Source organism: Macaca nemestrina, chromosome 17 (genome assembly GCF_043159975.1).
Source record: "Macaca nemestrina isolate mMacNem1 chromosome 17, mMacNem.hap1, whole genome shotgun sequence".
In the NCBI taxonomy this organism is placed as follows: Eukaryota; Metazoa; Chordata; class Mammalia; order Primates; family Cercopithecidae; genus Macaca; species Macaca nemestrina.
This window is the reverse complement of record NC_092141.1, coordinates 84,094,066-84,118,764: the sequence shown is the minus strand read 5'-3', so window position 1 is coordinate 84,118,764 and position 24,699 is coordinate 84,094,066. Positions and strand designations below refer to the sequence as shown.

The 24,699-nt window shown below is 47.0% G+C and overlaps 2 protein-coding genes across 6 annotated transcripts in view; one reads left to right on the top strand and one right to left on the bottom strand.

Moving 5' to 3' along the window:
• The first annotated feature begins 3,878 nt into the window (after window positions 1–3,878).
• JPT1 (Jupiter microtubule associated homolog 1) lies at window positions 3,879–24,346 on the top strand. Of its 3 annotated transcripts, none has more exons than XM_011719799.2 (5): window positions 3,888–4,088; window positions 10,875–11,017; window positions 12,244–12,341; window positions 13,225–13,243; window positions 24,084–24,346. In XM_011719799.2, the coding sequence occupies exons 1-5, from the start codon at window positions 4,033–4,035 to the stop codon at window positions 24,230–24,232; spliced, it is 465 nt and encodes a 154-aa protein (XP_011718101.1). In that variant the 5' UTR covers window positions 3,888–4,032; the 3' UTR covers window positions 24,233–24,346. The 3 variants fall into 3 exon arrangements, with proteins under 3 accessions (XP_011718102.2, XP_011718101.1, XP_011718100.2); XM_011719798.2 differs by lacking the exon at window positions 3,888–4,088 and adding an exon at window positions 4,417–4,659; XM_011719800.2 differs by lacking the exon at window positions 13,225–13,243 and having other exon boundaries at window positions 3,879–4,088.
• Window positions 10,885–24,699, bottom strand: part of LOC105469153 (armadillo repeat containing 7) — a 41,981-nt gene continuing 28,166 nt past the window's right edge. For 2 of the 3 annotated variants that reach the window (XM_071083562.1, XM_071083563.1), the window contains one exon: window positions 10,885–11,114. The gene's annotated coding sequence lies outside the window, so the exon portion shown is untranslated. Of the gene's footprint in view, window positions 11,115–16,724; window positions 16,871–24,699 lie in introns of all 3 variants that reach the window. The other variant, XM_071083561.1, reaches the window with a different exon arrangement.

Below are 24,699 nucleotides of genomic sequence, written 5' to 3'. Positions count from 1 at the left end.
TGCCTTGGGAGGCTGAGGCAGGAGAATGGCGTGAACCTGGGAGGCAGAGGTTTCAGTGAGCCGAGATCACGCCACTGCACTCTAGCCTGGGCAATAGAACCAGACTCTGTCTCAAAAAAAAAAAGAAAACTATAAAAATGGGTAACCAGCAGCCTTCCTGGCTGCTCTACCTGTGGAGTAACCATTCTTTTGTTTACTTTTTTTTTTTTTTTTTGAAACGGAGTCTCGCTCTGTCGCCCAGGCTACAGTGCAGTGGCATGATCTCAGCTCACTGCCACCTCTGCCTCCCGGGGTCATGCCATTCTCCTGCCTCAGTCTCCTGAGTAGCTGGGACTACAGGCGCCCGCCACCATACCCGACGAATTTCTTGTATTTTTAGTATAGATGGGGTTTCACCGTGTTATCCAGGATGGTCTCGATTTCCTGACCTCGTGATCAGCCCGCCTCGGCCTCCCAAAGTGCTGGGATTACAGGCATGAGCCACCGCGCCCGGTGTGTTTCTTTACTTTCTTAATAAACTTGCTTTCACTTTATAGACACTTGCTCTGAACTCTTCTTTGTGATATCCAAGAAACCTCTCTTGGGGTCTGGATTGGGACACCTTTCCAGTAACACAAGTGCTGTTAGTCCCTTTTTTTTTTTTTGAGAAGGAGTTTCACTCATTTTGCCTAGGCTGGAGTGCAATGGCACGATCTCGGCTTACTGCAACCTCCGCCTTCCGAGTTCAAGCGATTCTCCTGCCTCAACCTTGTGAGTAGCTGGGATTACAGGTGCATCACCACGCCCAGCTAATTTTTTAATATTTTTAGTAGAGATGGGGTTTCCCCATGTTAGTGAGGCTGGTCTCGAACTCCTGACCTTCTGATCCGCCCACCTCTGTGTCCCAAAGTGCTGGGATTACAGGCGTGAGCCACCGTGGCCGGCCTGCAATCCCTTTTTTTTTTTTTTTTTTTTTTTTTTTGAGACGGAGTCTGGCTCTGTCACCCAGGCTGGAGTGCAGTGGCGCGATCTCGGCTCACTGCAAGCTCCGCCTCCCGGGTTTACGCCATTCTCCTGCCTCAGCCTCCCGAGTAGCTGGGACTACAGGCGCCCGCCACCTCGCCCGGCTAGTTTTTTGTATTTTTTAGTAGAGACGGGGTTTCACTGTGTTAGCCAGGATGGTCTCGATCTCCTGACCTCGTGATCCGCCCGTCTCGGCCTCCCAAAGTGCTGGGATTACAGGCTTGAGCCACCGCGCCCGGCCAATCCCATTTTATAGAAAAGAAAAATGAGGCTTGATGGCATGAATGATGTACCAGTGTCTTATATTGGGAAAAGGCAAAACCAGAACTTTGGTCTTTTGATTTCTAGTCTATTGTAGCATTGCCTCACCAAGCTATCTTCTACTAGACTGCAAGGAAATAAGTACAACCTGAAAATGTAAGCCAAAGGACCCTGTGAGTCAAGTCCAAACCCCTCATTTAACATATGAGTATGTGATTGCTTTCTAAATAAGTGTGATAATAAAATGGACTATCACTTTGATGACTTGTATATTGAGCCAAGCAGTTTACATCCATGAGGTCATTTAGTCCTCAAAACTCCATGGACCCCAGGTACTATTGTGTGTTTATTTCAGAAAGGTGAAAACTAGTGCTCAGAAAAGGTAAGGGTCGTGATTCCAATCCCAATTTCTCCCATGAGAGTCTGAGCCAGCAACCACTATACTCCACTACCTCCTAGTTGGTAATTATATGATTTCTGAGGAAGGCATGCTCACTGACTAGATTGGTCTGATTTTTTGTTTTCTTTTAAGGTTTTGGAAATGTAGGCTCAGCCATTTAAGAATGGGAAGATTGGACAGGCGCAGTGGCTCACGCCTGTAATCCCAGCACTTTGGGAGGCCGAGGCAGGCAGATCATGAGGTCAGGAGATCAAGACCATCCTGGCTAACACAGTGAAACCCCATCTCTACTAAAAATACAAAAAATTAGCCGGGTGTGGTGGTGGGTGCCTGTAGTCCCAGCTACTCGGGAAGCTGAGGCAGGAGAATGGCGTGAACCCGGGAGGCGGAGCTTGCAGTGAGCTGAGATTGCGCCACTGCACTCCAGCCTGGGCGACACAGCAAGACTCCATCTCAAAAAAAATGATTGGGAAGATGGGCCCGGCATGTGGTGGTTCATGCCTGTAATCCCAGCACTTTGGGAGGCCAAGGTGGGTGGATCACGAGGTCAGGAGAGTGAGACTATGCTTGCTAACATGGTGAAACCCTGTCTCTACTAATAAACTACAAAAAATTAGCCAGGCATAATGGCATGCACCTGTAGTCCCAGCTACTTGGGAGGCTGAGGCAGGAAAATCGCTTGAACCTGGGAAGTGGAGGTTGCAGTGAGCAGAGATCACGCCACTGTACTCCAGCCTGAGTGACAGAGCAAGACTCTGTCTCAAAAAAAAAAAAAAAAAAAAAAAAAAGGAATGGTAAGATTTTGGCCAGGTGTGGTGGCTTACGCCTGTAATCCCCACACTTTGGGAGGCCAAGGAGGGTGGATCACCTGAGGTCAGGAGTTTGAGACCAGCCTGGCCAATATGGTGAAATGCCATCTCTACTAAAAATACAAAAATTAGGGGTGGTGGCGCGTGCCTGTAGTTCCAGCTACTAGGAAGGCTGAGGCAGGAGAATTGCTTGAACCTGGGAGATAGAGGTTGCATTGAGCGCCATTGCACTCTAGTCTGGGTGACAAGAGCGAAACTCCACTTCAAAAAAAGAAAGAAAAAAGGGAACTTTCTAACGCAAAAAATTGGTGTGCTTCACACTGTTATGGTAAGCACATAAATGCATGATCCATGCTTTCTAGAAGAGAACTTCTCACTGGCTTTTCATGAAAGCCCAGGCGGAGGGTGGTTAACCTAGACTGCCCAGAATACAAACTTCCAACTACCTGGAAGGTGGCTTTGCAAAGAGGAATGTGGTTCAATTATTTTGGAAATATTGAGCAAAGACATCTGCCTTGAGGAAATATGCAAGACATGAGAAGGGCTTATCTATCAACTGCCTGCCCTCTTTTGCCCAAGGCTTTCCTATTATGATCTTGTAAACCATCATTCCTGAGTCCTCCAAGTGTGTCTGCATTTGTTGCGTGGATAGATTTACCCAGACAGGTGGAAGAGTCATGACTTAAGGGTTATAAACAGCTGCAGAGGCCTGAGCTGCTCCCATAGTCTTGGTAGCAGGGAATGAGGCCATTCCTGGTGCCAGGCATTAACCAGCCTTAGAATAGGCCCCCAAATAGGAGCGACTGTAATTTTCACCCAGTACATGCACCACCCATTACAACTAAACAGTAACATTAAAATGTAAAGAATTTCCAGTCCTTTTAAAAGGGATCATCTTGGCGTGCTCTCTGTTGCTGACTCATAGTGCTGCTGCTTTGAGACTATTAGGTTTCTAAATGGGACACACAGTAGGTATTCAATAAATAAATGTCAACTTGTTGCAGTACTTTTCATCCTTTAAGGAGGATGCCCTTACTATTCCACCATCAGTAAAGCAAATGAGAGAATAGTAACAGTGACAAATCTCCCTTCTGCTTGCCAAGGTTGTAACTCCCCAAGAAAGAGCTTCACCCTCTGTCAGGTAACGTTTTAAAGTGACAGCCAACACGACTTGTACCCAGCGCGAGTTAGATTCGCCTTCTGTCCAATCATCGCCGAGATTTTGGGGTGGGGGAGGGGAGAGCGTCCCAAGGCCTTCCCAGTCCAGGAAGGGGGCGGGCTTAGGCTGAGCCGTGGCCGCCACAGCCCATCGTAATGCCGCATGGTGCTTGGCACTCCAGAGAGCCAATAGGAATGAAAGGGCTCATTTGAATCGGCCAATGCCGGAGGATTAGGGGGAGGGCTTTGAGATGTCTATAAAGGCGTCGATCGCCCGGACAGGCGGCGGCGGCGGCTCCTGCGGCGGTGGCCGGCTCTTGGGTGTGGAGTTACCCTGCGCACCTGGGGTCCGACCCTTTGAGCGTTCTGCTCCCGCGCCAGCCTACCTCGCTCCTCGGCGCCATGACCACGACGACCACCTTCAAGGGAGTCGACCCTAACAGCAGGAATAGCTCCCGGTGAGGCAACCGGGTCGCGCCCGAGCCGCACGGGGCTGAGGGGCCGGGAGGGCCGCTGCCGGCGGGGCCTCGCGCCGGTCGTTGCGGCTAACAAGCCCGGTGCGCTGTGCTCGCTCCGGGGCGGGTGGCGGGGTTCTGCCGTCGGCGCCGCCTTTGTGCCGCCTGGCGAGTCCTGCGCGCCGGCCCCACCCGGGTCCCTGCTGCTTTCCATTCATTCCTCCCACGGAGCCAGGGGCTGGGGAGGCCGGAGCTGGTCGCCCCTCGGAGCACGGCCGGTTTTCGTTAATCGGAACCTGTGGGGAGGGCTTCCCTTTCTTCTGTGGGCATCCGGGCTGGTCCATCCCCAGGGTGGTGGGCTTGGCCCCCCAGGTGCCCGGGGAGCCTTTAGGGCCCCATGCATGGTCAGGCCCTATTGTCCCATTGCTGGGCCACGCGCTCCTGCCTTTGGCCCGTGGCATGCGGTTGGTCTTGCTCTCGCGCGCAGCCATCGGATCCGGAGACCGGATCGATTAGGTCCGGGGGGCTCCTTACCCTCGCCGTGCCCCACTCCTTATTCGGACCTACCTGGCAGGTGCATTTGTGGTCGGGCGGGGCTGGTCATCACGACCCTTCACCCCGCATTCAGGACCCAACCGTTCTTCCCCTCCTCGAAGTGCCTCCCCTCTTCCAAGTGTCTCCCCTTTCCTAACAAAGGAAAGACCCCTTCTCCCCCTCCCTGCGCTCATTTCTAAGAGGGAGGGGGAATGAGCCAACCCGAGTGGGTTTTCTGCGCTTAAACCTTCGGACGATGGTCTTTGCATCCTACCTTCGCTTCCTCCTTTGACGTTTGCCCAATGAGTTCATCCCTGGCCCTGGTTCCCTTGCAGGAGGAGGTTTCTTGTTCTTGGGCGGGGCCGGAGACATCCATTGTCTCTAACGTGGTAGCTCTACCTGGGAAGCGGGGGATTTTTCTTGCCCTTCATCCCACTGCTTTTTGGGCTTGAGGCACTGGGTACAGTGTTTGGACAGGAACCCTTTTCAAGTCCTTGCTTAACTTGGTGGAAGGGTTTGGATTCTGTAGAAGGTGTCCACATTGTCTCAGCTAATTGCACACTGTTCTTTAAGGTGGGTTACAGTTATGTCTGGGATCCTCCTCAAGGCTTGGAGGAAGCTTAAATTTCACTTTTTTGAGCATGTATTTTACATCGATTATGACCTGCATTCATGTGTGGCTAGCCTCGGGGTCCTGGCCAAGTGGCACAAAGGGAGCCATTTTGTGGGGCTAAGAAGACACGTGAAATAGCAATATCTCACAGGGGTTAGAGAACTTGGGAACAAAAAGCACGCCTCACTCAGCAATTGAGCCTAGGAGGATAGCATGGGAAATGACATTCCTTTACAACTCATTTCTTTCAGGTTTACAAGGTCAAAAAGATTGGGTAAAATTCAAAAAAATAAATTGGTGATTACTGGGATAGGGAACTTGAGTAGCACAGGAAACTGGTTGCTCCCTTTCTGTTTTCTTCCCAATGAGATAATTTTTTCAGCGGACAGGAACAGATTGAGCCTTGGTTTTTCATTTTGTGTTGTGAGGCCAACTTTCTGCCGGTTAGACTTCAGTCGTCAGAATGATAATGTGTAATCTGGGGTTTTATTCTTTGGGGTTGAGTTCATATTAGTGTTTTGCAAAGAATTTCAGTAATCAGGTCAAATGAATCCTCACACTTAGTTTTTTCATATGTACATTTGAAATGTGAGACAAATGAGTTTTGATCCTGTGGAATGAATGTTTAATTCACCTTTTGCCATCAATTTCCCTCCAGTATTGTGCTCTAGGGACTGTAGTCGCATTGTCATTTTATTGTCTCTCTACCTTCCCTTTTGCTATAATCTCACCTAATTCTCATAAACTTAATTTTGTCCAATAATGTTCTCCTGGCCCCATAAACTCGTTATAAATTTAGTCTGGTAAGGAATGATCTGCAAAGATATACGGAAACTTCGGGATTTAAAGAGAGAAGAAAGAAAAGGAGTAATTTTTAAAAAATCGTTATCTACAGTACATGGACACATTTTTGTTCAGTCTTAAATATATAATCCTGATTTAGTTGTCATGTATGATTCTGAAAGAATAGTAGGATCCTAAAACATTGAGATACTTTCTGCCTTATGATCTACATCCTTTGTTTGGGGATGTCTCACTATTACAAATGGTCTCTACAACACTGACGTCATCCGAGTTGGTGACTACCTGCTATTGCAGGAGGAACAGAGACCTTTAGAAAGTTGGACTGATTAGAGTTTTGACTTGCTCTTATGCTGGTGTTTGGGTACTAGTGTCTTGATTTTTTTTTTTGTTTTGGAGACGGAGTTTTGCTCTTCTTGCCCAGGCTTGAGTGCAATGGCGCAATCTCTGCTCACCTCCGCCTTCCGAGTTCAAGCGATTCTCCTGCCTTAGCCTCCCGACTAGGTGAGATTACAGGCATGCACCACCACACCTGGCTAATTTTTAGTAGAGACAGGGTTTCTCCATGTTGGCCACGCTGGTCTCAAACTCCCGACCTCGGGTGATCCGCCTGCCTTGGCCTCCCAAAGTTCTGGGATTACAGGCGTGAGCCACCGCGCCCAGCCTTATTTTTTAAAATTAATTTTTTTTTTGAGACATAGTCTCACTCTATTGCCAGGCTGGAGTGCAGTGGCACGATATCCGGCTCACTGCAACCTCTGCCTCACGGGTTCAAGCGATTCTTCTGCTTCAGCCTCCCGAATAGCTGGGACTACAGGCACATGCCACCATGCCCAGCTAATTTTTGTACTTTTTTAGTAGAGACAGAGTTTCCCAACATTGGCCAGGATGGTCTCAATCTCTTGACCTCGTGATCCGCCTGCCTTAGCCTCTCAAAGTGCTGGGAAAACAGGCATGAGCCACCGCTCCTGGCCTTAATTTTATTATTAATATTATTAGAGACGGAGTCTTGCTCTTTTGCCCAGGCTGGAGTGCAGTGGCACGATCTTAGCTCACTGTAGCCTCCGCCTCCTGGGTTCAAGCGATTCTCCTACCTCAGCCTCCTGAGTAGCTGGGATTACAGGTTCGTGCCACCACACCCAGCTAGAAGTGCTATATATTCTTAGAAAAATGTTTCTTGGCCGGGCGTGCTGGCTCACACCTGTAATCCCAGCAGTTTGGATCTTACTATGTTGGGAGGCGGGCAGATCACAAGGTCAGGAGATCGAGACCATCCTGGCTAACACAGTGAAACCCCATCTCTACCAAAAATACAAAAAATTAGCTGGCCTCGGTGGCAGGCGCCTGTAGCCCCAGCTACTCTGGAGACTGAGGCAGGAGAAAGGTGTGAACCTGGGAGGCGGAGCTTGCAGTGAGCTGAGATCATGCCACTGCACTCCAGCCTGGGCAACAGAGTGGGACTCCGTCTCAAAAAAAGAAAAGAAAGAAAGAATGGCCAGGCCCGGTGGCTCACGCCTGTAATCCCAGCACTTTGGGAGGCTGAGGCGGGTGGATCACCTGAGGTCGGGAGTTCAAGACCAGCCTGACCAACATGGAGAAAGCCCGTCTCTACTAAAAATACAAAAAAATTAGCCAGGCATAGTGGCGCATGCCTGTAATCCCAGCTACTCGAGAGGCTGAGGCAGGAGAATCGCTTGAACCCGGAAGGCGGAGGTTGCGGTGAGCTGAGATTGCGCCATTGCACTCCAGCCTGGGCAAAAAGAGCAAAACTCCGTCTCAAAAAAAAAAAAAAGAAAGAAAGAAAGAAAAATGTTTCTTATTCAAACTGCCTTTTGAAGAAACAAAACCAGACCCACTCGTATCACCAGTAAAGGAATTGAATCAGTAGTTAGAAAGTCCTTCCATATTCTGTAATTACACAGGCAGTAGGAAAACAACAAAAAAAGAAAAAGTAAAAAAAAAAAAAAAAAAAGTTGGCTGGGCTCGGTAGCTCATGCCTATAATCCCAGTACTTTGGGAGGCTGACGCAGGCGGATCACCTGAGCTCAGGAGTTCAAGACCAGCTTGACCAACATGGTGAAACCCTGTCTTTACTAAAAATGCAAAAATTAGGCCGGGCGCGGTGGCTCAAGCCTGTAATCCCAGCACTTTGGGAGGCCGAGACCATCCTGGCTAACACGGTGAAACCCAGTCTCTACTGAAAAAAAATACAAAAAACTAGCCGGGCGAGGTGGCGGGCGCCTGTAGTCCCAGCTACTCGGGAGGCTGAGGCAGGAGAATGGTGTAAACCCGGGAGGCGGAGCTTTCAGTGAGCTGAGATCCGGCCACTGCACTCCAGCCTGGGCGACAGAGCGAGACTCCGTCTCAAAAAAAAAAAAAAAAAAAAAAAAAAAAAAAAAAAAATTAGGCCAGGTGCAGTGGCTTACGCCTGTAATCCCAGCACTTTGGGAGGCCAGGTGGGCGAATCACCTGAGGTCAGGAGTTGGAGACCAGCCTGACCAACAAGATGAAACCCCATCTCTACTGAAAGTACAAAAGTTAGCTGTTTGTGGTGGCGGCGGGTGCCTGTAATCCCAGCTACTAAGGAGGCTGAGGTAGGAAAATCGCTTGAACCCGGGAGGCGGAGGTTGCAGTGAGCCGAGAGATTGCACCACTGCACTCAAGCCTGGGCGACAAGAGTGAGATTGTGCCTTAAAAAAAAAAAAAGAGGCCGGGCGCGGTGGCTCAAGCCTGTAATCCCAGCACTTTGGGAGGCCGAGACGGGCGGATCACTAGGTCAGGAGATCGAGACCATCCTGGCTAACATGGTGAAACCCCGTCTCTATTAAAAATACAAAAAAAAAAAACTAGCCGGGCGAGGTGGCGGGCGCCTGTAGTTCCAGCTGCTCGGGAGGCTGAGGCAGGAGAATGGCGTGAACCCGGGAGGCGGAGCTTGCAGTGAGCTGAGATCCGGCCACCGCACTCCAGCCTGGGCGGCAGAGGGAGACTCCGTCTCAAAAAAAAAAAAAAAAAAAAAGAAAGAAAAAAAAAAGAAAGAAAAAAAAGTATTTCCATAAAACTACCTGCATTTTTTGTTTTGAAAGGTGGCATGAGGAGTTAAATTGAGTTTTTCCAAGGAGGAGACAAATTGGTCAACCTATGGCAGGAAGATTTGGAAATGTTAAAAAATATATTACCATGTTGGAACAGAGAGCTATAGATGATGTTCAAAGGAATACTGACATAGACCATGCCATGGAATCTTCTACTTAATTTCTCATACTGACTTTGTCCTCATGGGTAGTTACTTAAGTTTATTGTGAGAATAGTGAGGTACAAGTATGTAAATGGCTTTTTAGTGAGGTTGAGATAGAAGAGACTATCATCAGCTCTTCTTGGGCTTCTAAATTGGTCAAGCCAACTTGTGTGTGTGTGTGCGCGTGCATGTACGTGTGCATGTGCGTGTAAGTGCATAAATGATTAGAGATGGGGATCTTACTATGTTGCCTAGGCTGGCCTTGAACTCCTGGGCTCAAGCAATCCTCCTGACTCAGCTTCCAGAATGACTGGGACTACAGGGGCCTGCTACTGACCGTGCCCAAGTTATTTATCTAGTTGAAAATAAGAAGGAAGTGATTTTTTTAAAATATACTTTTTTTGGCTGGGCGCAGTGGCTCATGCCTGTAATACCAGCACTTTGGGAGGCCGAGGTGGGCGGATCATGAAGTCAGGAGATCAAGAGCATCCTGACTAACACAGTGAAATCCTGTCTCTACTAAAAACACAAAAAATTAGCCAAGCGTGGTTACAGGCACCTGTCGTCCCAGCTACTCAGGAGGCTAAGGCAGGAGAATGGCGTGAACCTGGGAGGTGGAGCTTGCATTGAGCTGAGAGTGTGCCACTGCATTCCAGCCTGGGCGACAGAGCGAGATTCTGTCTCAAAAAAATATATATATATATTATTTACTTTTTACATTTTGAGACAGTCTTGCTCTGTCACACAGGCTGGAGTTCAGCGGTGTGAACAAAGCTCACTGCAGCCTTAACCTCCTGGGCTGAAGCGATCCTTCTGTCTCAGAGTCCAGTGTAGCTGGGATCACAGGCATGTGCCGCTACACTTGGCTAATTTTTAATTTTTTTTTATAGAGACGGGGTCTTGCTATGTTGCCCAGGCTGGTCTTGAACTCCTAAGCTCAAATGATCCTGCTTTGGCCTCCTAGAGTGCTGGGATTACAGGTGTGTGCCACTGTGCCTGGAAACGATTTTTAAATGAATAATAACAAGAAATGCTTCTAAACTTCTTTGCAAATATATTCAGCCAAAATAGCTGGGCGAGGTGGTGGGCGCCTGTAGTCCCAGCTACTCGGGAGGCTGAGGCAGGAGAATGGCGTAAACCCGGGAGGCGGAGCTTGCAGTGAGCTGAGATCCGGCCACTGCACTCCAGCCTGGGCGACAGAGCGAGACTCCGTCTCAAAAAAAAAAAAAAAAAAAAAAAAAAAAAAAAAAAAAAAAGCAAATATATTCAGCCAAGCCCAGTAGAGTAAGGTGCATTAGGTCTTTTGCCATTTCCAAAAAGGGGACACCAACCAGGCTGTTATTTGTGATGAGTTCCACACTGTTTGAGCTGCCTTGTGTGATCGATGACCTTATTACAAGTATTATAAAGCAGTACTTAATATCTTAACATCCAGCATTGAATGTAGACGCTGATGGAGGTGATTCCTTTTCCTGTTAGCAGCTATCTGTTGTGGGGGTGAGGGAGATGAATGGGTGAGGAAAGTGAAATGAAAGTTGTCTGAAAAGATTTATGCCAAGAAATGTTTCAGTATGATCTGAAGTTGATGTTTTGCCATTATTTGTAGGGTTTTGCGGCCTCCAGGTGGTGGATCCAATTTTTCGTTAGGTTTTGATGAACCAACAGAACAACCTGTGAGGAAGAACAAAATGGCCTCTAATATATTTGGGACACCTGAAGAAAATCAAGCTTCTTGGGCCAAGTCGGCAGGTACTCTTGTTATCTGTGCTCACTGTTCAAAGGGATGGGCCCAGCATCAACAGCCACAGATGCAGCCTGGGCACCAACATGTGCCCCCGCCCCGTGTCTAAAAAACAAAACAAAACAAAAATTAGCTGGTGGTAGTGGCAGTGTGCCTTTAGTCCCTGATACTCGGGAAGCTGAGGTGGGAGGATTGCTGAGCTTGGGAGGTGGAGGCTGCAGTGAGCTGTGATTGAGCCATTGCCCTCCAGCCTAGGTGACAGAGTGAAACCCTGTGTCAAAAACAAACAAAAGGCCGGGCGCGGTGGCTCAAGCCTGTAATCCCAGCACTTTGGGAGGCCGAGACGGGCGGATCACGAGGTCAGGAGATCGAGACCATCCTGGCTAACACGGTGAAACCCCGTCTCTACTAAAAAATACAAAAAACTAGCCAGGCGAGGTGGCGGGCGCCTGTAGTCCCAGCTACTCGGGAGGCTGAGGCAGGAGAATGGCGTAAACCCGGGAGGCGGAGCTTGCAGTGAGCCGAGATTGCGCCACTGCACTCCAGCCTGGGTGACAGAGCCAGACTCCGTCTCAAAAACAAAAACAAAAACAAAAAAAAAAAATGAAAACAAAAAAAAACAAAAGAAAAACCAACTACAGCTGGTTTTGAACTAATAACAAAATCTAGCTTAATGGTAATAAACAACAGTTTAGACTTAGCCTGAGAGGAAAGAAATGGGAAATACTGAGAGGCTATGTGATGTATCAGAGTAAGGACTGAAGTCAGACTGAGTTAATGTTTAAGTGATCAGCTTAACTTCCTTAAGACTGTTTCCTCATTTCATAATATGAGACTAACACATAATGTCAATTGCTGAAGTGTGTTTTTTTTTTTTTTTTTGAGACAGAGTCTCATTCTGTTGCCCAGGCTGAAGTGCAGAGTGCAGTGGTGCCAACTTGGCTCACTGCAACCTCCACCTCCCGAGTTCAAATGATTCTCCTGCCTCAGCCTCCCAAGTAGCTAGGATTACAAGCATGCACCACCACATCCAGCTAATTTTTATATTTTTAGTAGAGACAGGGTTTCACCCTGTTGGCCAGGCTGGTCTTGAACTCCTGACCTCAGGTGATCCGCCCACCTTGGCCTCCCAAAGTGCTGGGGTTACAGGCATGAGCCACCATACCCAGCCTGAAGTGTTTTGCTTTAGAGTTTTTCTATTGTATTTCTGAAGAAAGTATATTTTGATTTTTAGGTGCCAAGTCTAGCGGTGGCAGGGAAGACTTGGAGTCATCTGGACTGCAGAGAAGGAACTCCTCTGAAGCAAGCTCCGGAGACTTCTTAGATCTGAAGGTCAGTGTGACAGCATGAGGCCAGAAAGGCTTTGAGGTCAATATGATTCTGAAATTTGTACTAAGAGTTTCAGTTCTCCCACTGGAATTTTACATTGATGTAGTTAGGAAAGGGACTGGGCCATATTGATAATGGAAGATTGATAGTAAAATCATAGAAGTGTGTTAACATGGTCTCAGTCTGTTTCTGTATCTCTTTTACCATTAGGATTTGTTTTATCTCCCATATTGATTTTTGGAACTTGTGGTTCTTTCTCACTTCCTGTGTGTCTCATATATAGAAGTGTTTCTGAGTTCAGGGGCTGTTTTTTTGCAGATACTGCTTTGCGTTGAACTCCAGGAGACTAGTGCTGGCATTACCATTAGTTGTGTCTGCAGTTGAGTACTGCCACCAAGCCCCCCAGGGTGTGTGCTGCAAAGTGGAAAGACCCTGCCCGACTAAGCACTAAAGCCCTCAGAGCACAGTGAGGCATCACCTGTCTGAGTGCCGAGAGAACTGGAGAAGGGCTTTGGAACTGATAGGGGTCCTTCCACAACTAGATGAGGGGAAAGGAGAGAGATGAAAGGATAGATTCACCAGTTTTCCATTCTAATAAAAGATCACTGAAATGCTAATTGGTGTTAGGTCATCAGAGGAAATGTTGGGTTTTTTTGTTTGTTTGTTTTAGATGTGGTACTGGCACTAGAGCAATTTATCATGCAGAATTTTTGCATAGCATTGTCCTAAGTTGGACAGAGGTAGCCGACTGACCCTGTACTTGATTGCATCACAATGAAATGTCACATTTGGTTTCCAGTAGATGTTAGCTGCTATGAACTATTACTGTTTTGTGTGTTCCAAAATTAAAATAGGAAGTAAATTTTTGAATTTTTTTCTTTTCTAGGGAGAAGGTGATATTCATGGTGAGTACTTCTGAAGACCAAATTTCTGGCTCTGTCCATGGTTTCAGGACAGATCTGAATCTTGATTTAAATCATGGGGAAAGAGACAGGGGAGTGAAACCTGGCCATGCCCCAAGTGTCGCCATACTCTGGGTGGAGAGGAACAAAAATGAAACTGGAAAGTTAGTAAACATGGCCACATTTTTAATCTGCCAGTAATGCGATCAGTGCTAGAAATGTAATAGAAGGGAAAAAACAGAATCCTTTAAAATTACATATATTGGCTGGGCATGGTGGCTCACGCCTGTAATCTCAACACTTTGGGAGGCTGAGGCAGGTAGATTGCTTGAGCCCAGGAGTTCAAGACCAGCCTGGAAACATGGCAAAACCCTGTTTCTATAAAAAAGTACAAAAATTAGCCTGGCATGGTTACACATGCCTGTAGTCCAGCTACTCGGGAGGCTCAGGTAGGAGGATTGCTTGAGCCCAGGACGTGGAGGTTGCAATGGGCAGAGATCACACCATTATACTCCAGTATGGGTGACAGAGTGAGACCTTGCCTTAAAAAAATAAACTAAACCAAAATATATGTATACACACACACACATATTAATCAGGTCAGTATTTGTTACACTTAATGAGAACTTTTTTTTTTTGAGACCAGGTGTCTCTCTGTTGCCAAGGCTGGAGTGCAGTGGGCAATCACAGCTCTCTGTGGCTTCTTTGGGCTTAAGTGATCCTCCCACCTCAGCCTCCCGAGTAGCTGGGACTACAGGGGTACACTACCACACCTTGCTAATTTCTTTTTATTTTTAGTAGAGATAAGGTCTCACTATGTTGCCCAGGCTGGTCTCAAACTCCTGAGCTTAAGTGATCCTCCCACCTCAGCCTCCCCAAAGTGTTGATATTACTGGCATGAGCCACAGCGCCCAGCTGAGAGCTTTTTGTATTTATGTGGTTATTTATTACAGACTAGCCAAGTGCAGTATAGAGAAGAGGGGAAAGAGTAAAACAAGGAGGTTGATCTGTAACTATGAACAATCGAGATAACTCACACCAGCCAGAGAGAGCTTTTTAATATAAGCATTTCAAGCTCAGCTCACAAAGTTCATTTGTTTTTATAGGGAGGTGCTTATTCAGCAAGACATTGGTTACCTGCTTGGTGATTTTGTAAATGATGATTTAGGGGGCAGATGTAATTTTTCAGCTAACCATCCATATTACCAATTATAGGTGGAAATGAGCTGTGATCATTGACTTAATTATCTTAAATCTTGGAAGTATTTATTGGCATTTCTTTAATAAGTGCTAAAGAATTGCTGATGAACGCAAGGTTTATAAGTGTCAGGCGGTAGCAGTCGGTGAAGTGCAGCAGTCACAAGCCCTCTGGTCTAGACAGAGCAGCAGCTTCCTCTTAAGGCCTTTTCCTACCCTTATGTTTTGTGGTGTGCTCACAAGGACACACAGAAAGGTTGAAGAAGCAGATTCCTCTCTGCCTTCTACGCAGTGTTCTGTTTTTTGGTTGATTTTTTTTTTTTGAGTTGGAGTCTGGCTCTGTCACCCAGGCTGGAGTGTAGTGGCAGGATCTCAGCTCACTGCAACCTCTGCCTCCCGGGTTCAAGCAATTCTCCTGGTTCAGCCTCCTGAATAGCTGGGATTACAGGCACGTGGCACCATGAGCCGGGTGCATGAGCCACTGCGTCCGGCCTCACAGTGTTTCTTGGTGGGGCTTAGAGGAGAAGCCTCTGAGCCTTTGGGAGCATTGCCTGGGTTCTTCCTTATAGGACCTGTTTAGGGGGAAAACACTCAGATGTGTTTTTCCTCTTTTTTCACACCACAACAATCAGCAACACAGAAGACACCTGTGACCAAATGTTGGGGGTTTCTCCCCACACACCAGTCAGTGGACACCAGCTGGGAGTCCTCCAATCCAGTTTCTACACCCTCTACCAGAAGATAACCTCAGATTCAACAGGTTGAGGGTCAGTCCCACAAGACTGCCCCTTCCTTCCCATCAGTTGTAAGCCTGGGCCTCTGGAACTTCTGACTGACTGGCTTCAAGTTGGGGTTCCTGTGACTCCTTCTATGGTTTTAATTTGCTAGAGAGGTTCACAAAAAGAACTTAGGGAAACATTTATGTTTACAGGTTCATTATGAATATATGATACATATATTTTTCATTTTTTTCTAAACTGAATCTTGCTCTGTTTCCCAGATTGGAGTGCAGTGTCGCCCTCACAGCTCACTGCAACTTCAAACTCCTGAGCTCAAGCAGTCCTCCTGCCTCAGCCTCCCGAGTAGCTGGGATATACGTGTATGCCACCATGCCTGGCTAATTTTTTTTCTTTTTTGTAGAGATGTGGTCTCACTATGTTATGTTACACAGGCTAGTCATGTGATCCTCCCGCCTCAGCCTCCAAAAGTATTGAGATTACAGGCATGAGCCACTGCACCTGGGTTTTTACGAAGGATATTTGAAAGGATACAAATCAACAGCCCGGTGAGGGGATACATGGGGCCTGGTAAGGAAAGGTCCCAAGTGCAGGAGCTCCCATACCTTGGAGTTGGGGTGTGCCACCCTCCTGGCACATGGATGAGTTGTTGCACCTTCCTGTCAGCTTCCACATGTTCAATTATCTAGAAGTCCTCAGAATCCATCCTTTTGGTGTTTTTTTTGAGTTTTAAGACTGGGTTTTGCTCTCACCCCGGCTAGAGTGCAGTGGTGTAATCATGGCTCACTGTAGCCTCCACCTCCTGGACTCAAGCAATCTTCCCACCTTCGCCTCCCAAAGTGAGCCACCATGCCCAGCCCCTTTTGGGTTTTTTTTCTTGAGATGGAGATTCACTCTTTTTTTTTGAGATGGAGTCTCACTCTGTTGCCCAGGCTGGAGTGCAGTGGTGCGATCTTGGCTCACTGCATCCTCCGCCTCCCGGGTTCAAGCGATTCTCCTTCCTCAGCCTCCTGAGTAGCTGGGATTACAGGCACCCACCACCACACCCAGGTAATTTTTTATTTTTAGTAGAGACAGGGTTTTGTCATGTTGGTCAGGCTGGTCTGGAACTCCTGACCTCAGGTGATCCACCCTTCTCGGCCTCCCAGAGTGCTAGGATTATGACTGTGAGCCACTGTACCTGGCCAAGTTTCATACTTTTTGCCCAGGCTGGAGTGAAATGGCATGATCTCGGCTCACTGCAACCTCTGCCTCTTGAGTTTAAGCAATTCTCGTGTCTCTGCCTCCTGAATAGCTGAGATTACACATGCACGCCACTACACCTGGCTAATTTTGTATTTTTAGTAGAGACGAGGTTTTACCATGTTGGCCAGGCTGGTCTTGAACTCCTAACCTCCAGTAATCCACCCGCTTTGGCTTTCCAAAGTGCTGGGATTACAGGCATGAGCCACCATGCCTGGCCCCTTTTGGTTTTTTATGGAGGCTTCATTACATAAGCATGACTGACAACTGTACAGAAATGTGATTAGACAAAAGGTTTGATTTCATACCAGTGGACTGAACAAGGAGACTCAGAAGGCCCATCTGTTCAGATTCTTGGCCTCTCCACATAGCATTCCCTCCTCCAGGGTATGGAGCAGAACCCTCTGGCTTGAGGGTCTTTTGACCTGCCATCAGATTACAGTCCTGCCCTGGGCTGATAAAAGGAGGACAGAAGGTCACAAAGAGATTCTGTTTCCTGAGGGCTGTTCCTGAGGCTTAATGCACCCCATTATAACAAAAGACTGTATCAAGGGCTATAGGAGTTACTGGCCAGTAGCCATGGACAAAAACAGATTGTGTGTGTATATTTTCATCCATGTATGTATATGATAATATCATAGGACCAGTTACTTTTGCATTGGACCGAAGATGTGTGTATTAGTTACTGTTTGTGTTCTATTTGTACCGTTCTGGAAAGACTTCTGGAGGTAAAATCTAGGTTTTTTTTATTCCACTGCTTGCTTCCTTCCTTCTTCCCTCCCCTCCTTCTTTGACGGAGTTTCGCTCTTGTTGTCCAGGCTGGAGTACAGTGGCACGATCTTGGCTCACTCCTGCCTCCCAGGTTCAAGTGATTCTCCTACCTCAGCCTCCCTGAGTAGCTGGGACTACAAGGCCCGCCACCACGCCCGGCTAATTTTTTTTTTTATTGGTAGTAAAGACAGAATTTCACCATGTTGGCCAGGCTGGTCTTGAACCCCTGACCTCAGGTGATCCACCTGCCTCGGCCTCCCAAAATGCTGGGATTACAGGCGTGAGCCACCAGGCCCGGGTGGTTCCACTGCTTTCTATATTCTGAATACTTTCACTGTCAGACCTTATTTAGCAACACTCAGGTAATCTTTATTCAATTATTTTGGCCAGTTACTATAACTAGAAGTTAGGGGAACCTGGAGAAATATGTCGACAATGTGTCATTAGTCCTACTACATAATTAATAATCTGTTCCCTGTTCAGTCCCCCTCACAGTTTTGTTTTTGTTTTTCTGAGACAGTCTTGCTCTGTCACCCAGGCTGGAGTACAGTGGTGTGATCTCAGCTCAATGCAACCTCCGACTCCCAGGTTCGAGCGATTCTCCTGCCTTAGCCTCCCAAGTATCTGGGACTACCAGTGTGTGCCACCACACCTGGCTATTTTTTGTATTTTTAGTAGAGACGGGGTTTCGCCATGTTCACCAGGCTGGTCTCGAACTCCTGACCTCAGGTGATCCACCCACCTTGGCCTCCCAAAGTACTGGGAGGCATGAACCACTGTGCCCAGCCTCGCTCAACTGATTTAATTTTTAGCAGACACGGGGTTTTCACCACATTGGCCAGGCTGGTCACAAACTCCTAAGTCCTTTCTTTTCTCCCCCAGTGGTTACCTGTTGTTGTTTTTTCCTTTTTTTTTTTTTTTTTAATTGAGCTAGATCTGTTGCCCAGGCTGGAATGCAGTGGCACAATCTCAGCTCACTGCAACTCCACCTCCCAGGTTCAAGCGATTCTCCTGCCTCAGCTTCCCGAGTAGCTGGGATTAGGGGCATGTGCCACCACACCTGGCTAATTTTTCTATTTTTAGTAGAGACGGTATTTCACCATGTTGGCCAGGCTGGTCTTGAACTCCTGACCTCAGGTGATCCCCCTGCCTTGGCCTCTCAAAGTGCTGAGATTACAGGTGTAAGCTATTGTGCCTGGCCTTTTTCCTTTTAAGTTTTTGACCTGATATATTCTGTGTTGTTGACTGCTGCAACTTTTAGTTCATCTGTCTTAAAATGACAAGGGGCACAATAATATTTTTTCTTTACTGAGACAGGTTCTTACTGTTGCCTAGGCCACAAGTGCAGTGGTACAATCGCCATTCACTGCAGCCCTGGCTTCTGGGTTCAAGCCGTCCTCTCGCCTCAGCTTCCCTAGTCGTGGGGGCTACAGCTGCATGCTGCCACGCCTGGCTCATTTTCGTAGTTTTGTTTTTGAGACAGAGTCTTGCTCTGTTGCCCAGGCTAGAATGCAGTGGCATGATCTCAGCTCACTGCAGCCTCCACCTCCTGGGTTCAAGCAATTCTCCTGCCTCAGCCTCCTGAGTAGCTGGGATTACAGGTGCCCGCCACTGTGTCCAGCTAATTTTTGTGTTTTCAGTAGAGACGGTTTCACCATCTTGCCCAGACTGGTCTCGAACTCCTTACCTCGTGATCCACCCGCCTCAGCCTCCCAAAGTGTTGGGATTACAGGCGTGAGCCACCGCGCTTGGCCAGTTTTTGTAGTTTTCGTAGAGACAGGGTTTTGCCATGTTTCCCAGGCTAGTCCTGGGTTCATGTTGATCTTCCTGCCTTGGCCTCCCAAAATTCTGGGATTACAGGTGTGAGCCACTGTGCCTGGCTGGGGTACAGTAATAAGATACATCTAGAGGATGAAAGGTCAACCCCAATTCAGTTTAAGATAGATTCCCTTTGGAGGTACAGGAAGTTTCTTTTACCTCCTGGGCTATTAAACGCAGGAATGGCTACAGGAATGACTTTGGAGTTTCCGTCTTGAGAAATCTTTTAAGAGGGAGAAGGTCCCGGCAGTTCAGGCAGAGAAGCCTCCCTGACTGTGGGCAAGTTAGATGGTCGGCTCTATTTCTTCCAGCTCTGATTCTTGGATGCTTACAATGAATCATTTCTATTCAGATAGAGGTGTCTTTGTTCAGTTATCTTACTGATGTGCCAAATAAGAGAGACAAGTTAGGAGTGTCTAAAATGTATATTTTGGTAGAAATAATTTCATTTGGGCCGGGCGCGGTGGCTCAAGCCTGTAATCCCAGCACTTTGGGAGGCCGAGACGGGCGGATCACAAGGTCAGGAGATCGAGACCATCCTGGCTAACACGGTGAAACCCCGTCTCTACTAAAAAAATACAAAAAACTAGCCGGGCGAGGTGGCGGACGCCTGTAGTCCCAGCTACTCGGGAGGCTGAGGCAGGAGAATGGCGTGAACCCGGGAGGTGGAGCTTGCAGTGAGCTGAGATCCGGCCACTGCACTCCAGCTTGGGTGACAGAGCGAGACTCCATCTCAAAAAAAAAAAAAAAAAAAAAAGAATTTCATTTGAAGCTTTTTTTTTTTTTTTTAAATTCATCAGACAAAAGCTTTCTGTGTCAAATTGGTATAAAAGTTTCTAAACATTTGGCTGGGCACGGTGGCTCACACCTTTGGGAGACCGAGGTGTGCGGATCATGAGGTCAAGAGATCAAGACCATCCTGGCCAACATGGTGAAACCCCGTCTTTACCAAAAATACAAAAATTAGCCACGCGTGGTGGTGCGTGCGTGTAATTCCAGCTACTCGGGAGGTTGAGGCAGGAGAATCGCTTGAACCCGGGAGGTGAAGGTTGCAGTGAGCTGAGATCGCGCCACCGCACTCCAGCCTGGCAAGAGAGAGACGCCATCTAAAAAAATAAATAAAAGTTTCTGAACACTTACTCTCAATTCCTGTACTTACCTCATTATAGGCTGGAAACGAACAAACCTCCCTCCTCTGTGACTGGAGTATTTCTGACTGGACCGACATTTATTTAATTTATTTTTGAGACAGAGTCTCACTCTGTCGCCCAGGCTGGAGTGCAGTGGCACGATCTTGGCTCACTTCAAACTCTGCCTCCCGGGTTCAAGCGATTCTCCTGCCCAGCCTCCCGAGTATCTGTGAATACAGGCGCGCACACATGCCCGGCTAAGTTTTGTACTTTTGTAGAGATGGGGTTTCACCGTGTTGGCCAAGCTGGTCTCAAACTCCTGATCTCAGGTGATGCGGCTGCCTTGGCCTCCCAAAGTGCTGGGATTTACAGGCGTGAGCCACTGCACCTGGCCTGGACAGATATTTAAAGTAAGGCCTATTGCTGCTTGTTTAGTCTCCATAGGTGCTTTTTTCTTCTTCTTCTTTAGTATGTTATGTATTTGTGAAAAACAAAACAGTTCTAGTAATCATGTAAGACAAATATAAGATTAGTAGGATTGAGCTTGATTCATCTGAAGAGGACTTTATGAAAATGAACCACCATGGCAGGACTGCAAGGTAATTTTTTGTTCTTCAGAATGTTCCTTAACTGCTTGATTCAGACAGGGAATGAAGACTTTCAGTGGGTCCTGTATGTATAGCAGGAGGCCGTGTCCCACCTGCAGAAATGAAACTGCTTGAACTAACAAGTTGTCTCAGTCCGAATTCTCTTTATCTTGAATATTTTAAATGTGGAGTTTTGTTTTTCTTTTATATTTACAATTATATTTAGGTTATTTCAGGGGCACTTATTGTAGGACTTGTGTATCTGAGCCATTTCATCTTGCTTTTTTTTTTTTTTTTTTTTTTTTTGAGACGGAGCCTTCCTCTGTCGCTCAGGCTGGAGTGCAGTGGCGCGATCTCAGCTCACTGTAAGCTCCGCGTCCAGGGTTTACGCCATTCTCCTGCCTCAGCCTCCCAAGTAGCTGGGACTACAGGCTCCTGCCGCCACACCCGGCTAATTTTTTGCATTTTTAGTAGAGATGGGGTTTCACCGTGTTAGCCAGGATGGTCTCGATCTCCTGACCTCGTGATCCACCCACCTCGGCCTCCCACAGTGCTGGGATTACAGGCGTGACATCTTGCTTCTTTTACAATGGATGTAACCATAGGAAACTAATGGGTGACCTTCTCTGAGTTTTAGTTCATAATTGCGACGGCTGTTGTTCTGAAAAGCTTCATACTCTATTTTTGCTTGTAGTTAAATAGTATAGAACATTTTATATGTTACTTCCATAGAATGTTCCAGAAATTCATGAAATGTTAAAAGCAGCAGTAGCATGTTAACATTAACAAAGCATCAAAAATAAACAAATAAAATAAATGTCTGTCCAGTCAGAAATAGTGCAGCCACAGAAGAGGGAGGTTGGTTTGTTTCTAGCCTGTAATGAGGTAAGTACATGAATTGAGAATAAGTGTTTAAAAACTTTTTTTTTTTTTTTGACAGAGTCTCTCTGTTGCCAGGCTGGAGTGCAGTAGCGTGATCTTGGCTCCCTGCAACCTCCACCTCCTGGGTTTAAGCGATTTTCCTGCCTCAGCCTCCTGAGTAGCTGGGATTACAGGCGCGCACCACCATGCCTGGGTAATTTTATATTTTTAGTCGAGATGGGGTTTCTCCATGTTGGTCAGGCTGGTCTCGAACTCCTGACCTCAGGTGATCCACCCGCCTTGGCCTCCCAAAGTGCTGGGATTACAGGTGTGAGCCACCACGTCCAGCAAGAATATATATTTTTAGTTTAAAGACCTCTTCTTGGCTGGGCACAGTGGCTCAGACCTGTAATCTCAATACTTTGGGTGGCTGAGGCAGGTGGATCACCTGAGGCTATAACCCCAGCTACTTGGGAGGCTAAGGCAGGAGAATTGCTTGAGCCAGGGAGGCGGAGGTTATGGTGAGCCAAGATCGCGCTACTGTACTTCAGTCTGGGTGACGGAATGAGACCCAGTCTCAAAAAAAAAAAAAAAAATTCCATTAATATAGGAGCGTTATTAACTGCCCTTACTGCCTTTTCAGGCAAAAGGGCTTCTATGAAATATTTGTACAAATATCTTAGAATATGCAACTTAATTTGATTGGTTCATACTGAAATAAACTTGCTATTAAAAAGAAAACTAGGCCCGAGTATGGAGGCTCACACCTGTAATCCCAGCACTTTGGGAGGCCAAGGCAGGTGGATCGCCTGAGGTCAGGAGTTTGAGACCAGCCTGGCCAACATGGTGAAACCCTGTCTCTACTGAAAATACAAAAAATTAGTCGGGCGTTGTAGCGTGCACCTGTAATCCCACCTATTTGGGAGGCTGAAGTAGGAGAATCGCTTGAGCCCAGGAGGTGGAGGTTGCAGTGAGCCAAGATCGCACCACTGCACTCCAGCCTGGACAACAAGAGCGAAACTCTGTCTCAAAGAAAAAAAAAAAAAAGAAAACTAGGCAGCGGCTTAATGCCATAATCCCAGCACTTTGGGAGGCCAAGGTAGGCAGCTTACTTGAGGCCAGGAGTTCGAGACCAGCCTGGCCAACACGGCGAAACCCTGTCTCTACTAAAAATACAAAAATTAATCAGGCATGGTGGTGTGTGCCTGTAATCCCAGCTACTCGGGAGGCTGAGGCAGGAGAATTGCTTGAATCTGGGAGGCAGAGGTTAAAGACCCTGTCTCAAAAAAAAAAAAAAAAAAAACTAGGCTGTGTGAAGGGTGAAGGTGGCTCATGCCTATAATCCCAGCACTTAGGGAGGCTGAGATGGGAAGGAGGATACTTGAGCCCAGGAATTTGAGACCAGCCTGGGTGACATAAGGAGACTCCATCTTTTAAAAATAAAAAAAATAGCCAGTTGTGGTGGTGCACACCTATAGTCCCAGCTGTTTGGGAGACTGATACAGGAAGACTGCTTGAGCACAGGAGTTTGAGGCTACAGTGGGCTGTGATTGAGCCACTGCACTCCAGCCTGGGCCACAGAGTGACACCCTGTCTCAATATCCCTCACCACCACCCCCCACAAAAAAATTAAAAATAAAAAAATATGTCAACTATTAAACTCTTAGTATTTTCGTTTCATAGAAAATACAGAAGTTTTGCATTCACTTTTCACTTTGAATCAGTGTTTTTTCTCGGTTTGGAAACAATCCTGACGAGAAACAATTCGTTTGGAAAGGTTGGATTGTTCGTTTTTTTTTGCTGTCAGAGAATTGGATAAATAGCCTATGTCATGGGATAATTACTATAAAGAAATGAAGCTTGACAGTGAAGTGAGAGATTTGAAAAAATACAGTTAATAAGCAAGGTGAATTACTACCCTGTTTGTAAATATGGATACATTTTCAAGAGTGAAAAAAAGGAAGTTGATACCATTTATGTTAAATGTAACCAAAACATGTTGCATGTTACCTGGCTAAATGTAAATAAATATACATAAAACAAGTGGACTAGAAGGCTGCACAGGACTTGCAGTGGGAGCTCTGGGAATAGTGAGAGCCTGACCCACCTGGAGCTGGAAGGGGCCAGAGAGCTAGAGTTCCCTGTTCTTATTTAAAAATCTTCATGTCTTCATGTATTTGTGTAATTTAGAAAAGAACGTAAACAACAGATATGGGAAAAGATGAACATTGGTGAATTCTGTGCAGTGGGAGCGTGGCGGGTGACATATGGGAAAGATGAACACTGGTGAATTCTGTGCAGTGGGAGCGTGGCAGGTGACAGATATGGAAAGATGAACACTGGTGAATTCTGTGCAGTGGGAGCGTGGCGGGTGACTGTTATTTTCTTTATACCTTTAGGTATGTTTCCAACCATCAAACCAAAAACAAAAAAAAGATCCTTAATCTTAACAGGAAATAGCTGTCGTTATGAGTGTTATTTCTATTCCCTGTTTTCATAGAAAATGTGGATACAGACTTGCCAGGCAGCCTGGGGCAGAGTGAAGAGAAGCCGGTGCCTGCTGCGCCTGTGCCCAGCCCGGTGGCCCCGGCCCCAGTGCCATCCAGAAGAAATCCCCCTGGCGGCAAGTCCAGCCTCGTGTTGGGTTAGCTCTGACTGTCCTGAACGCTGTCGTTTTGTCTGTTTTCTCCATGCTTGTGAACTGCACAACTTGAGCCTGACTGTACATCTCTTGGATTTGTTTCATTAAAAAGAAGCACTTTATGTACTGCTGTCTTTTTTTTTTTTTTCTTTTTTTTCTTTTGAAGAACAGGTTTCTCTCTGTCCTGACTCCTGGGTCTGTGGGCCGTGGCATGAGTGTTTTCTAGTAGTAGATTGGAGGGAAAGCTTTGTGACACTTAGTACTGTGTTTTTAAGAACAAATAATTTGGTTCCAGATGTGTTAGAGGATCTTTTGTACTGAGGTTTTTAACACTTTACTTGGGTTTACCAAGCCTCAACTGGTCAGACCATGAACAGTCCCCAGGCACCGTTCCTGCCAGGCCTCAGCACAGGGAGTCTCTCCACAGAGCCGCCTTGGTGTTGCCCTAACTTGCCAGTGGCCTTTGCTCAGAGCC